Here is a 16,734-nt window from a genome sequence, read left to right as displayed (position 1 = left end):
AAATTTCAAGGAAAATTTTTCCATTTTTCTTACCTTTTCTTCAATTTTTACTTGTTTCTTTATATATTTTAAATATTTATAAAAAGATGCATATAAAATATTTTCCTAACTCGTACCTGGTGCTAACATACCGGTCTGCTTGAAGATACAGGCTACCTGACTTCAAAGACTAAAACATTGATTTTATTGTTTCTTCCTTTCCTTTTGAAAAACTCAACCATGTTCTGCCAAGTAAAATGTACCTAGTGTATGGTAAATGCATTCCGAGATGACCTTTAATATCCATACTAACGGACAGGACGTTAAGCAATAACGCGGGGGTAACTATCCCTAGATTGATTAAGGATCTAAGATTTTAGCGAAGAGCGGGAGGAGATTCAGAGGACGATTATTTTGCGGGTCAGTGCTTCCACCAAAATTCTTGAACACTGGTATCACAAGGGCAATTTTCCAGCTATCAGGAAAGCAAGATTCAGCAAGGAGTTTGAAGAGAACAGAGGTCATCTCAGTAGAGATTTATATTTAAGACTATAGCAGGGATAAGACCAGGCTCCTATGCTTTAAAGATGTCAAGATTTTTATAATATTCCGGATTTAGGAAAAGGTGATGATAAGATTATCGAGTGCGGCTTCAGTCTGCAGTTTGAAATTGGGAGGGAGTGATTTGTGGCGTTAAAGTTGGAGTTCAAGGTGAACCTCTGGCTAAGTAGCTTGAGCTTAGCAGTTGCCATGCAAGCGACATCATACTGGTCGAATAGTAAGGTAATTGCTGATTGCCTATAATTTATCACACTATTATAGATACTCCATAAATCACAAATTACTAATTTCTACAACTTAATGCATTTTCTGTTCATTCCAGTAAACTTACAATTAGCTGCGCTTATTACACTCTTGTAATGATTTCCTAATATCATGCTTGATGCCTATGCGTAATAACAGCTACACAGGTTAAAGTCAATTGTTGTGGTGAATGAAGCTTTCCATAAAAATTTCACTTGAAGATCTGTATTTTGTTGCCTGTTTCGACCCATTCAATTATCTCATTTGCGCATTGATTAACAAGGAGAAAATGTTTTATTCTTGAGTCCTCTCTGATATGATAACTGATAGATTCAAAAGCAGCTCATTTGTATTATAATCGAATCGAGCTATGATTGTTCAAATTGTTTCTTAAGTGGGCTGTGAGCATCCTTCACACAAGCCTCAGACAGTATAGCCAAAAATAGATTAAATTTGTGGGTTTCTCATTCTCACTATCTGGGAAAGGAAGCTTGCAATAGAGAAACTGTGTTTTTTCCAGCTGTATCTGTATAGCTCAAGAAGCAAAGCCAATCTCTATGGTCTCATTAATATCCACAAACATGTATTTAGGTGCTCAGAACTAAGGAGAAAGCTCCATCAATACTGTCGGAGACATAGTCAAGCAATGTAGTGTTCTGGATTGGATGGGACGGTAGACGAAGTGTAAATAACCGATGCTGTGCTGTAAGGTTAATCTAAAGTACATGCAGGTCTAATTATCTCAATCTAGACAATATTTTCCAACTAAATTAAGAAGCCTTACGAATTAAGACTCCAAGTTCGTGCAAATGCTTGTCTAGGTCAATTATGGTGGAGTAGGAGGTGTCCAGTCATATGAAAGGATTAGACGAGATTGATGAGTATACATTCGTTTCATTTAGTGTTAGAATATCAGGACAGTTTCTATATCATCTAGTTTTGTCTTAAGCCCAAGATATTTGGCGAAGAACGATTCTAACAAAAAGGCGACTCAATTGACTTTTTGCTATGTCTTATTTGATCGTTTTACTATTTATTGGCATAGTCATTACATCTTTAATATATAGAGTGGGTTAGATAAAGTGGGTGTTTAACTGAGTGTCAGGAGAAACTTTTGCACTATTACCCGAGTGTGTGGATAGAGCAGCCGCTCTTAGTGCTACTGAAGAGTTAAGGCTCCTGTATTTCCAGCCGGACACAGCAACCAGAACAACTGCCAAACCCTTAGCCGGTCAGGCAAGAGCAGCCAAGAATATAAATGTGAAACGAAGTGACAATCAAGTGCTCTTAAGTTGCCCAGATGAAGTGAAAGATGGTTGGATAGTAGTAATTGTCACTTCATATCTTTAAGGGGTCTCTTTGATGTTACTACTGCATCTAGCTCATAGGAAAATGAGTACAAAGGTCGAGCTATCGGTACAGCCTGTTACTTAAACAATTTAGTTTGCAAACCAGATTTGTTCGAGTCTCTAATAATGTTGTCGACTAAGACTAAGGAACGCCTATTAGTAGTTTGGTGCCAAGGCGTGAAAGTCAATAGCACAGGTTTTACATCAAATTTTCCTTCTCCTAGATGGAAGACACCAGGTCCATTACACCTAGAGGGGTTATCCAGCACCTCAGTACCAAGTCAGGTATTTTTGCGCACCACGTGGATATATAAGAGATAAAATACTATATTTAAATAAAGTTTTCATGTCTTAAAAAACGATCTTAGTTGAGAAAGCAGTAAGACAAGAAAAAATTGGTTACCAAGTGGCAAAAACAAAATATTAAGATAAATAACGAATTCAACGTGATTTTTTTGGGGATCCAAAGAAAATTCCTATGCCGTCACGACATGAGCAATTTATTTTAAGAAGTGTGAGATAGAAAGAAAGAGGGAGAAAAATAGAGTAAACAGAATTACCGAATATATTTGAAATACAGACGTTCAAAACAAAAACATAAACGTGCGAATTAAGTATAAGTTTTAAGAACTTAGTTGAATCTCAAACTAAAATTCATCATGTGTAAAAAATATTAATTAAAAACGATTAAAGGACAAAACACTGAGTGAGTTCAAAAGTGGGATTGGTAGATACTTTTTTCATCGTAAGAATGGATATTTTTGATTCCATCTGTATACGTCTTAGATGGCTTTTCTGGGAACTATATTAGCCTAAAACCCCAATATATTTGATGAAAATCACTTAAGACGAGGCATGAAACCACTTAATGTAAGGAACTAGCAAGAACGAAAAATGATTATCGCAGAGACAGGAAAAATGGTGGGATCCTTCTACCGCTCCAGAAGATATCTCACTAATGATGCAATTCTCTATCTATATAAGAGCCAAGTACGTTCAAAGATGGAGTACTGCTGCCACATCTGGGCGGGGGCTGCTAAAACAGCCTATCTTGCCTTGACAGAGTACAAAATAGACTCCGTGGCTTGGTGGGGGATGCTCTTTTCTCTACCCTGCAACCTCTTTCCCACAGAAGAGACGTAGCGAGCCTGTCATTGTTCTATCGTTATTTCCATGGCAGATGCTCGTCTGAGCTCCATTCTCTGGTTCCCCCTCGTCAATCTTTAAAAAAAAAAACACCCGACTAGCTGAAACCACCGTCAATAATTTTCCCCACTCCCTATCTGTGCTTAAATCAAAACGTAGATACAATGAACAAAGCTTCTTTCTTAGAACTGCACACCTGTGGAACTCTGTTCCGCTTGCTTGTTTCCCTCCCGACTTCAACCTGGATGTCTTCAAGTCCAACATAAACAAATTCCTGATGAACCACCCCCCCTAAGTAATGACACCTCACAATTTCTCCAATACTATTGCTACACTATCCTTTTGATTACTGTACACACAATAACCCTTATCCCTGAGTGGCCATTGGACCTTGATAAGTGGTGAACTCCATGTAAAAAAAAGGAAATGCATGTTAACCTTAATCTTGAAAAGACCAAGGTTATAGGTAGGAGAAAAACAACGATTAGGAATGCTTAGGTATTACAATGAAATATCAAAACAGCGAATTGATGGAGACAACTAGATCAACGAGTCAAACGTGTTGGAACAAAGGCAACAATGATCAGATAATTTTGCAGACTACGTATTATAATAGTATTCATAAAAAAGATCAAGACTAGCATCTTGAGTGTTATTTTTCGGTTGATGAAATCCCCGATTTCAGCTTATCGAACTTGTAGCTTATCGAACCTTGGACTTTTTAATGAATCTGTACAGACTTTCAAACAGAATTATTAATTTTATTAACGGAGGTTACATGCTCTCGTTCCGTCAGCCATAACTGGGAAGAGGTCTTAAACAATTTGCAATTTCATTTTGAGTATCGCCCGCACTGAGGATTTAACTTTTCACCTCCAGGAAGGTGTAACTTTATAACGTAATTTTCCAAGTACTTTATCCACTACGCCACAGGTCCTACGCAAGTGCATCGAGTATATGACTGACAGAACGAGAGCATTCTACACCCGTGCCTTCAATAAAAGATTTCATTTCAAATTCCGTGCAGATTTCTGAGTTCGACGAAATACACCTTAAGAAGATCGGACTATACATCGACCAAAATGTTGTAAAAAGTAGCACTCCAAATTAGATTCCTTAAAATTCACACCAAACTTAGGTTAATATCTTGATGGTGTATATATTATTAGACTTCAAAATAAAAATATAATACTACAGTAAATGTCTTGAATTTATTTCAAGAGGATGTAATTAAATAGAATTCTCATTAATTTGTAAAAAAAGATAGAAAACGACAAATAAATTAGTGGAAGAGAACACTGTAACGGTTCTATTTTTTGCGTAGTTTTAATGATTAAATTTATTGATGAAACCTTTTAAAAGTGTAAATTCTTTCGATAACCAACGTCAGCGTTTTAAAATTGGCATAAACAATTGTTTCAATATATATAGTGAGTAGAAAGTTTATAAAATGCATATGGCAATCAAGCGACACATAATCTTCCGTGTTTCATCCCCGTAAGGAATCGTCAGGCATTTGCAAGGGATCGATATTACTTCATGTTCTTATGTATACACGTGAAAGTGAGCTTGCTAGTAAACCAATCAGAGTCTTTGTTATTCACACATCCATTACCGGATCCAGTGAGCACGTGTTTATCAAATAGAGGTTCACTCTTATCTCTAAGCTATACCTTTATTTGTTCAATTTCATCAGAGGATGCGATTCTTTTTTCTTCATGATGGAAAATGACCTAGTTTTGAACTGGATGGTTTTCGCTTCCATTTTATTTTATACTTGTTCGTTTGTTTATTATTTATTTTAATATTCTTAATTAGTTAATTATTATTATGTCGTTGTTGTTATTAATTTATGTTTTTTAATGTGTGTTGTTATCCTAGAGTAAAATTTATTTTGTGTCTAGATACGCTTGCTATTACGCTTCTGTCTGCTTTAAAAGCCGAACCAAAAAGAGGTTAAAATCATTTTCTAATTTCTAACTCAAATATGCACATTCTAATATCATGTGATCATGTGATCATGCCGCACCAATCATGCATTTTTCTACCTCTCAGTTTCCATATCACATATTTATTTTTATTTTTTCTAGATACTTCGGTGACTCACGCCAACTATTTGCGTTACCGGCGGGGTCTGCACAACGACGTGTACGGTGAAGATATGAAACCGGAAGAAATGCGAAAAACTATGCAGCACTTTAATCATATAGACATGGAGGAGACCGGACAGATCTACTGGAAAGATTTTCTAAATAATGAAACCGTTAGAATTTTACAACAACGTTCACAGGTAACTGCAAAATCATTTTATTTGTTCATTAAAAATATACAAGAACAAGTATATATTGTGTGAGGGTAAAAATCACTTAAAACTTCCCACAGTCATTTATATTTCTAATATAATAAAAATTACGAGATAACTTTATATGTGTATATTTATTCGCGTCAACGTAACTTTGATAATTACATATTTAATTATTATTATTTTTTTTTGCTATTAATCATATACTTGGTGCTACCAAATCAAACTCTCTGAAGATATTGATTTCCTGACCTAAAATGCATAAACATTGATGTTATTGTTTTTTTTCTTTATAATCTTTGAAAAACTCAATCATGTTCTGTAGAATAAAAAGAATTAAACATAACAATAATTTTCCTCTACAAATCAACTAAACCAATGCCCATGAATAAATGTAGAAAGATGGTGTGTATATTACTAGACTTCTAAACAAATTATAAAGAAATTTAAACATCAAAACCTTTCCAAAATTACTAGATTCGGCTTTAAATAACCTAAAAGGGGTTTATATGACGTAAAAACAAAACAGCTAAACTAAATTAATTGTATAATTATTGATATAAAAATGTAATGGCGTAAAACTAAATGAAATTTTAAAAAAATATTTCAGAAAAAAATCATTTAATTACAAAATTACATCCACCACAATGTATTTCTGTTTTGTCATAAAGAAGTCAACCATTTTTATCTTTCGTTGATAGTTGAAAAAAAAAATGGAAAATTACGCCACGCATTTTTAATTTGAAAGGAATCTTAAAACATTTTAAGTGTGAAATAGAAAACTATTTCTAGTTTAAAAATTCTTTGCAAATCATCATCTATAAAACAATTGAAAGTTTTGGAAAATAATTTTCATATCTAATAATTTTATAAATTGAGATTACACAAACAATACATTAGCAAAAGTGATTATAGTTTTACAGCAGACTGTGTAAATTAATGATTTAATGACCAAACGATATCATAATAATTAAATGTATCTTAAAAAGATCCTATTTTAAGAATACATAAATTTGTTGAAACAATATATAACATAATCAATCTGGAAGAAAAATGAAAATAAGAAAAATCCCGAGAAAACGCTGTGTATATTCAATCAATATTCATATAAAAATATAATTTTTTTGTGTAAACATGTTTTGTGCAGTATGTTTGCTAATATATACGAGTGGAAGATGTTGCAAATGAGAGATATTATCCAACGCAAGAGGCAGCTACAGAGACTGGAAAATATATCTCTCTGATAGGCTCATAAGAGTAGTGGTTGATAGGCAGAAATCAGAGGCCCACAGTATTAATGCTGGAGTCTCTCAGGGGTCCATCCTGTGCCCAACTCTTTTCCTGATCTACATCAATGATCTCCCTAAACACATACTTAAATCATTCGTTGACATCTATGCTGATGACACGACCATCTATGGCAACACATCAAAGGCCGTAAATGACCAAGTTCTCTCTGATTCTCTCTCCTCTGATCTTGAGCGCGTGGTACAGTGGAGGAAGAGGTGGCTGGTTACTTTTAATGCATCTAAAACCGAGCTCTTATCTTTACATCACCAACGCTCTGGTCCCCATCTGGCATCAATTGAAATGGATGGCTCTCGTCTTGGGGAGACTCAATGTTTTGACAAGCTTCTGAGTTTGACCTTTACTCCTGATCTGAAATGAAACACGCACATCAAGTCTGTTGCTAAGGTCGCTGGGAAGATAGTGTGATCCTTCTACCACTCCAGAAGATATCTCACTACTGATGCAATGCTCTATCTGTATAAAAGACAAGTATGTCCAAGGGTGGAGTACTGGTGCCACATCTGGGCAGGAGCTGCTAAAAGTAGCCTATCCTGCCTTGATAGAGAACAAAATAGACTTCATGGCTAAGGGGGTGATGCCCTTTTCTCTTCCCTGCAACCTCTATCCCACAGAAGAGACGTTGCAAGCCTGTCGTTGTTTTATCGTTATTTCCATGGCAAGTTCTCGTCTGAGCTCCAATCTCTGGTCCGCCCTCTCCAATCTTTCACGATAAACACCCGTCTAGCTGAAACCACTGTCATTAATTTTCCCCGCTCTTTATCTGTGCCTAAATCAAAACGTAGATTCCATGAACAAAGCTCCTTTCTTAGAACTGCACGCCTGTGGAACTCTCTGCCGCTTTCCTGTTCCCCCCCCCTCCGAATTCAACTTGGATGTCTTCAAGTCCAACAAATTTCTGATTAACCGCCCCCTTAAGTAAGACACTTTATCAAATCTCTAATATTAACGATTACTACGATACTATCCCAATGATTACTGTACACGCAATAACCCTTTTTTCCCGAGTGGCTTCCGAGCCTTGATAAGTGGTGACCTCCATGTAAAAAATAATAATAATATCTATCCAGAACCCAACCATCCAAAATATATTTTCCTGTTTTGATAAAATAAATACCTCATTGAATGGGAATGTCATGCTAGAATCAGCCTTTGTAAGGTTCTCATTAATTGAGAAAGTCTATATTTTGTTTTATAAAGGAATCACCACTTATCAAGGCCCAGAGGCCACTCGGGGGTAAGGGTTTTGGTGAATTTCTCAGGTGGTCAACCTCCAAGTAGTCGAATGGTGTGTAACCCTATCCTGGTCGCAGTGTGACCCTATAATCGTCCAAGTCACTATCTCGGTCAACAGCGACTAGATGCAACTTTTTTGTGCAGCAGAACCCGTTGATCGGGCTGGTTGGTCTTTAATTCGCGGCCGGGTGTTCGTCGGTGCTTATTGCGTCAGGGTTGATATGTCGTCGCTTCACCGGTTTTTCGTATGCTAAAAAGAAAACTATTCGATGCACAAAAACACCCAACTCAGTTCTTCTAGTCTACTGATTCATTTCCAGAAAAAAAATGATATACAAATACATAGTTATGTACAATTTTCTTTACAGTGCAATGTTCTCTATTGTCCGAATCCACTGAGTCTACAAGTAAATTTAACTTCTCTCTTCTATATAGCGATGAGGTCGGCGCGGGACGAGAAGGGGGGCGGTTCTCTACAAGTTTCTGTGTCTCAAACTCACAAGCTCAACTGTCTCGCTAACTGTCCAACTGCCGTTTTCTAACTGTGCGCTTCATTAATATATTCAGGGAACGGGTTGTTCCGTGGATCAATCATACCCAACAACGTCACCCCAGGGGAGGTCCCCGCACGAGTGCACCTGTGGATCTGCAAACGTTTTTATGGCCCAATGGGGTCACCCCCGTGAACCTTAGGTTGACGCACTGCACTTTAATTATAAAAATCATCTCTCCAGAGCCCTGAGTCATTACTTGTTTTGGAGTACAAACTTCAAAAATGACATTGTTTGTCAATTTTCATAAAAATGAAAATCACAATCCTAATCTTTCTCTCAGTGTTTTTTTTCGCTGTCACCCGGGCACACCGAGGATAAATAAAAGAATAAAAAAATCCTATCTGGCCGGCATTCTCCAGTGCTTCGGGAGTGTCAGCCTCCCCCCAATGGGGAGCTTAACCGCTTCCTGGGACGGTCACATCATAGGTATTTACATTAATAAAAGCTAGAATGAGTCAGGAGTGAAAAAATTCAGAAGATTGGAAGGAGAGGCGATCATAGTCAGTTACCCTCCCAGATGAGGAAGAGGAGAGGGGTAAGAGTAGAAGTTGAAGCGGATCGTTTAAGAGAGACTACTTGCCTCTAAAAAAAAAACAAAAGACTGATAGACTTTACTAGCCTCTCAAAAAAATCTGCTAGACTTTACTAATCTTTCTAGAAAAACCTACTAGGCTTTACTAGATTCACAAACAAATAAATCAGGCGAATAGTAATTCTCTATTATACTACGACAAATAGGAAAAAAGTCTGACTGGAATCACATTTTATTCTTATCAATTCTAGACGCTTTAAATTTTCAAAAATCCCACTTTCGTCTCGGTCGCATCTTTATATATCCGTTCGAAACAGCTTATAATAATAATAAAAAAAAATTGCATTTGAACTACATTGTATATTTCGATCTGTTCAAATTAATGCATATAAAACTACATAAACTAAAGGACTGTATAAGAGGGACTTACGTATGTCGATTACGTCGGGCAAACATCTCATTCTGCAATCCTGCCATTTAACATTAGAAAAAAAGAGTATCACATTTAATTTTCAAAAAATCAACATTCTTATACATTTATAAACTGGGCTTGTGTTTTTCGTTTTTGGAAGGAGAATTCCTTTGTTTCAGGACTGACTGGATCAGCGCAACAAGTCGAGCGATAACAGCTGGTGCAATGAACGCACTCGGCAATTTTCGTATTTGTTGTACAAATTAATATAGTAACAATTTGTATGTATGTAGAAAATTCTTTGATATGCTTTGCTAATCTATACAATTATTAATCTCTTGACTTCGACCTTCGAACGATTCCATCTTTTCAAAAAAGGATAACAGGTTGATTATTCGTATAGGCGTGGCTAAGAGACTAAGGAATGAGTGTGGAGAGTTGTATGTTTTATTTCGATACTAGCTGATGACACTCAAATCATATTTATATATATATATATATATATATATATATATATATATATATATATATATATATATATATATATATATATTAAGCGTATCTTACGATCGAGCAACGCCAGGCAGTCTGCTAGTATAGATTATATATACATTGGAATTGAAATAGATTTATAAGTACATTGATTTAATAATGACAACTTGTTAGAACAAACAAAATAGCAATTTTAACAGTGAGGACTAATGAAAAATTAGCGAAAAAAACAATGGCAAGCTGTTGTTGCGATAACATAAAGTCATTTGCAAAAATTACCGAAAGAAGTAGCGCGTACTGGAAATATAGGGAGACTTGTCACCCAAACTCGAAACAACTGTTACTCCACCGAAAGTGTGCAGTAATTACTGGAACTTTGAGAAAAATTATTGCTTCTACAATAACAAAAGTCCAACCGTTGTTGCCAGCGAGAAATCAATGGTCAACAACAACTTTTTTGATAACGTAAAATGATTTGCAACGGTTATCAAACGAAATGATGAGTGCTATAAATCTAAGGAAAGTAGGAGGTTTTCAGATTCCAAGAAAAACAAGTGGTTATTGTCAGTGAACAATTCTTGATGACTTACCTGAACACTTAGTAAATAATAATAATAATAATAATAATAATAATAATAATAATAATAAAAATAATAATAATAATAATAATAAAATGATAATAATAAATTAATAATAAAACAATATTAATAATGATAATAATGAAAATAGTAATAATGAAAATAATAAAATAATAATGATAATAATAATAAAATAAAATAATAATAATAATAATAATAATAATAATGATAACTAGCCCTCTTCCGCCTTTTTTAATGTGAAAAGAAAAGAAGGCGGGAGGGGCTAGTTTGTATAGATGACTGTGTGCATGATACAAAAAAGGAATTTTAAAAATACATAACGCAAAACACGGGAAAGATAATCATGGCGGTGAGAAACACTGAGAAAATCGGCAAAACAGAAAACAGAGAGATATAGGATAAGATGAAGACAAGAAAAATGCGAAGAAAAACAACTACATGGAAGATTCATAAGGATTACAAAAGATAAGAATAACCAAAACACTTGAACATGGATGCGAAAAGGACACATAAGCCGAGAAACTGAATCTCTAATAACCGCAGCACAAGATAACTCGAAAAGAATCAACCACATCAAAGCAAAGATAGATAAAACACAAGAAAACAGTAAATGTAGATTCTGTGGACAAAGAGACAAAACGATAAACCATATAGTAAGTGAATGCAGCAAACTGACCCAAAGGAATACGAGAACAGACACGGTCAAGTAGAAAGGGCAGTACACTGGGAATTATACAAACAACTACAGCTCGAACGCACACACAGATGGTACAAACATAAGCCGGCAACAGGACTTGAAAACAAGAATCACAAAATCCTATGGGACATGGACATACAAACTGATAAACCCATCCAAGCAAGAAGACCAGATGTCGTAATAATTATCAAGAAAGAAAAATCCTGTCAAATCGTAGACTTTGCTGTTCCAGCTGACCACAGAGTGGATATCAAAGAAAAGGAGAAACGGAGTAAATACACAAAGCTAGCCAGAGAGCTGAAAGGGATATGGAAGATGAAGAAAATCAAAATAAACCTATAATAGTAGGAGCACTAAGAACAGTCCCGAAAAAAATTGAAAAAAGAATGGGAGAAATTGGAATCAGAGGAATGACTGGAAAAATACAACGTACAACAATCATGAAAACCGCTGAAATATTAAGGAAAACCCTTGAATATAGAGATTAATACACACGAATCAAAAGCGTAGACCAGACAAACTGCCACAGAGACAAAACATGAAGCGCTACATGGAACCAAGAACATTGAAGCTGCATACCTATAAGTTCTACAACCCCACTCACAAGAAGAAAAGTTGTCGGTCTATTATTTAGATAGATTGGGAGACAGACAGATAGACCAACAGACAGACAACAGACAAACAGAAAAAGAGTTGATGTGGCACTCATTTTAATCGATGGTGGGCATGTTTTTGTGTATTTGTTTTTGCAAAGTAAAAAGTATGGGCATTATCATTATTATTATTGTCAGTAAACGTACAGGATTATAAGTTATTCGCGCTTTTTGTAACAAAAAAGAATCCGCATTTTTAAATGAATTCTTGTATTTCCAAAGGTCGAAATCAATCAAACCTTTTATACTCAGTGGCAGTTCACCAACACCTGTTGTAAGTTAAACACTAGTTTAGCCATATACTGAGCCGTTTTGTTAGAAATTCACCCAATATATGTCACGGTGAAATATATTGGTTAGTTTCGAACAGTATTTTGTTTAATTTTATGTTTAAGGCATTTTCAGAACTTTAAATATTTAGCGTTTCAGTTTTCGCCGCCATTTTCTCGTTCGTACCGATGCACTCGACAATATGTTTTTTCGAACTAATTAAACGTTTTAAAATGAGTCAAACACACAAAAAAACAAACTTTTCAGATAGGTAGAAGAGTAACTTATTTTGCCTTTGCTAATATTTATTTGTTATATATTTGAAATTTTTTACCACTTTTTCGTACTTCTGTGGATTGTAATACAAACCCACGGAGCCTTTTTGTTTTTGTTAGAATTACATATACTTTCAACAAGGTATTAACAAATAGTATTATGTACTAGCAAGGCCTGTGTCCTGTCGTTGGAAATCGAAAAAAATTATTTAACGTTTAAAAAGTAAATGCTTACTCCCTACTTTCATTTTTTTTTTACTTAGTACTTCCAACTTGAATTTGTCTTGGAATGATACTACCCTTTTTCTAAAATCTGCACCCATGTTCTTTTTTCTACTTCCTATATACCACCCCCATTTAGAGATTGATCTGTTTTGTTTTCGGTTTCAAAGAAACAGAAGAAAAGTTGTCAGTCTATTATTTAAATAGATTGGAAGACAGACAGACAAAGAAAAAAACAGACTAACAGAAAAAGAGTTGATGTGACACTCATTTTAATCGATGGCGGGCATGTTTTTGTGTATTTGTTTTTGCAATTTCTGAAATAAAATCATTAAAAATGGGGGAGTTGGGAGATGTTCTATAAACAAAAAACAAAACAAAAAACAAACAAAACAAAACTTACTAATGACGTGGAAATCAATGTGAATGCAGTGTTTTTATCATTGTTAACATCAAGGAATAAATAGTATACAAAAATATCCGGAAATAGAAATCTTCTTTCGCTCTAGAAATACATGATATGCCAGCTACCAGTTGACAAAAAGACAGCAGACGGAACACTAGTGCAAAAGCGTTAAGTATTTTTTAAAAATCAATTTTGAATGTTTTTTATGTTACCTTGATTTTAAACTTGTTTTTCGTGTTTTATTTATATATTTTGTCTGTATTCTCCTGTCTTATCCGTCCCCCCATGCTACAAAGTAAACGATCAAAACAAACAAAATGCCGGCAACTAACGATAAAAAAATGCCGGAAATTATTCTCTATTAGAGTAGATAAAGTTAGGACTTTATTTAAGTAGTATACTTAATATATACTATTACTGCAAGCTTGCCTATATTGAAAATGCTTGCTTCCTTGCTGGCCAATCAAACCATCTAATATAGTTAGCCTTATGTTCAAATACATTCGAAATATAATACAGTGCAAAGAAACAGTTACTCTTGAAAACGAACCTCCTAAAGTAAAAACCTTGAATAATTATCTAAACTCGAATGTAAATTAATATTAAGCCGACTTTACAAATTAATAATAGTTAAATATTGGATTTTAATTAATTATAAGATGAAACTCTAATGATTCAAACTCGATAGATAACGACAAACTTCCACCCATTAATATGGGAGGGGAGATGAAGTGTCATGAATTGTTAACTTAGCACCGGACTTACTACTTAGATATAAATAAGTCACTTTCACCCATTCCCCTCCTTCCCCTCCTTTTTTTTTAATGGAGAGTAGATAATACAGTGGATGTGTTATCGGCAGCTCCAGTAACTCTCGCTTCTCTTATTTTGTCATTCAGTCCTCATTCAATGAGTGATTTTTCTGACAAAGGGTGAAGAAAAAGCTGCTTAAAGGTCGATAGTACTTGATGACCAGTAGTCTGAGATGTCGGAAATTTTTCTGTCTCTGTCTGTCCTTATGGCCATGTCACTAGTAAGGGTGCTGGAGGTAAACGTTTTGTCTGGGCTGACGTTATCCGCCTGATAGTCAGGGACCCGAACCTTGGATTAACCATTAAGGAGGCTGTCCTATCAGCAGGTGCAAAGTACTGGGACTGCTGTATTGCCATTTGGTGAGTGGATCTGGACCATGCAGTAGTCTCTGGTGGGGCCTCTCGATGCCATACTAGTGGGTAATTGTTACGGCTTTACCATTTCGTGTGCTACAAAAAAAATTTTTCCTGTCTTTTCTCTCTTACTTTCCCTCTCTGTACTGCTCTAACCAAGTATGCCGACCTATTCCACAAATCCCAAAACCTCAACATGAAATATTTCCAGAATAAAAACTCGATTAAACCTAGAACCCCATCTTCCAACGTAGACCCCTACTACCAGGTCTCCTTCTCCAACATCAGGGGTCTACGTTCCAACCTTCCAGAGGTTGAAACCCAATTACAGGAGACGAAACCGAACATATTATTTCTAAGTGAAACTGGAATAGGGCCGACCACTTCCCTAGATGAGTTCATAATTAACGGATACTCTAATTTAACAGCGAAATCTGACCCCCAAGATCGCCATGGGCATGGAATATGTCCCTACATTAAGGATGGCTTCCCGTGTGGCAAGGATATCTCGAGAGAAGATCCTAATTTACCCTATATGTGCTTCAGGGTTGCACTTGCTAACACCACTGCATTTATATTTGCCATCTATAGGCCCCCACAACAGCGGAGTTACTATCTTTAAGAGCATATCTGAGAAAATAGACCACATACTGTCTTCACATCCCTCGGCTAACATCCACATTTGTGGTGACTTCAACGTCCATAACGTGGAATGACTGACCCATTCAAATAAGACAGACGATGAGGGGAGGTTCTGTCATGATTTTGCCATTGCTTATGACCTCACTCAGATTGTTCGCGAACCCACCCGTGTGCCCGATACACCCGGTCAATATGCAAGCCTCTTAGACCTTTTTCTTTCAACTTCACCTGAGCTATGTTCATGTTCTGTTCATTCTCCTCTAGGATCCTCCGACCACTCCGTCGTATCAGTTAACATAAAAACGAAATGTAAGAAGCCCCCAGACGTACCCCTCCACCGTACTGTATACCGATACTCTATGGCTGACTGGGATAGCTTCCGTACATTCATATCTGATTTACCTCTGCACTCCATGTTTAAAAAGGAAGTGTCCTCTATAGTACCAGATCTGACCGAATGGTTAATTGTAGGTATAGATCAATTCATACCATCTAAAAAATTCCAACAAAAACCTAACAGCCAGCCATGGTTCTCCCCAGAATGTGCTGCTGCTATCGCGCACAGAAATCACTTTTTCCATAGCTACCAAAATAATAGATGCACTGAGACTAAAGCTGCTTTCAGGACTGCCAGCAACCACTGTAAAAGAGTAATAAAAAATGCAAGAGAGCTATATGCCCAGTCTGTTAAATCCAAGGTAGCTGATCAGCGGCTTGGTTCCCACCAGTTTTGGCAAATAACAAATAGGATCCTGAACAGAAGTGTGCGTTCTATCCCAACCATTATCAATGGACCAGAGGTTATCTCGTCAGCGTCAGACAAGGCCAAACTATTTGCAAAGAACTTTGCAGCTAATTCTACCCTATGCGACCAAGGCCATCAACTCCCCATATTTCCTCCTATAACACAGAACAAGCTAGGTAACATACAAATATCCGTGCATGAGGTCGTCAAGCTAATAAAGAACCTAGATTCCAGTAAAGCAACTGGTCCTGATGGCATCCCAATTATAGTGTTATTAAAAAAGCTTCAACCAGAACTTGCTCCCATACTTACGAAACTATTTAAGCGCTGCCTTAAGGAGAAGTGCTTTCCGACTCCTTGGAAGACCTCATCAGTTTGCTCTGTATTTAAGAATTCAGGTGATAAGTCATCTCCCTCTCAGTACAGACCAATAAGTCTCCTGTGTGTTATGAGTAAGTTGCTGGAATCCATATTAAATAGAGAAATAGTCAACCACCTCAACAGGAATAACCTTCTTAGTGACACACAATATGGCTTCGCTCTGCAAGATCTACCGCAGATGTGCTGACGGTTATATCCCACAGGATTAGTGAATCTCTTGACAAAGGCTTCCTTTCTAGGGCAATTGCTCTTGACATATCAAAGGCCTTCGACAAGGTATAGCATAAGGGTCTACTTCACAAGATTTCCAGCTACGGTATAACTGGAAATGTTTTCTCAATCATTAAATCATTTCTCTCCGATAGGCTCATAAGAGTAGTGGTAGATGGACAAAAATCGGAGGCCTGCAATATAAATGCTGGAGTCCCTCAGGGGTCAATCCTGGGCCCAACTCTCTTCCTGATCTACATCAATGACCTCCCTAAACACATACTTAAATCATTCGTTGACATCTATGCTGATGACACGACCATCTACGGCAACACATCAAAGGCTGTAAGCGAC

General features: G+C 36.3%; 1 protein-coding gene across 1 annotated transcript in view; it reads left to right on the top strand.

The window, feature by feature from the left end:
* The window catches only part of LOC145254336 (uncharacterized), a 392,524-nt gene that overhangs the window by 316,255 nt on the left and 59,535 nt on the right, over positions 1–16,734 (top strand). The window contains exon 4 of the mRNA XM_080113016.1: positions 5,369–5,568. Within this exon, the coding sequence (XP_079969142.1) occupies positions 5,369–5,568 (200 nt within the window). The remainder of the gene's footprint in view (positions 1–5,368; positions 5,569–16,734) is intronic.

The sequence above is a fragment of the Euprymna scolopes genome, chromosome 3 (assembly GCF_053919585.1).
Source record: "Euprymna scolopes isolate OS-2025 chromosome 3, ASM5391958v1, whole genome shotgun sequence".
NCBI lineage: Eukaryota > Metazoa > Mollusca > Cephalopoda > Sepiida > Sepiolidae > Euprymna > Euprymna scolopes.
The sequence above is the reverse complement of the archived record's forward strand: the minus strand, read 5'-3'. Positions and strand labels throughout refer to the sequence as shown.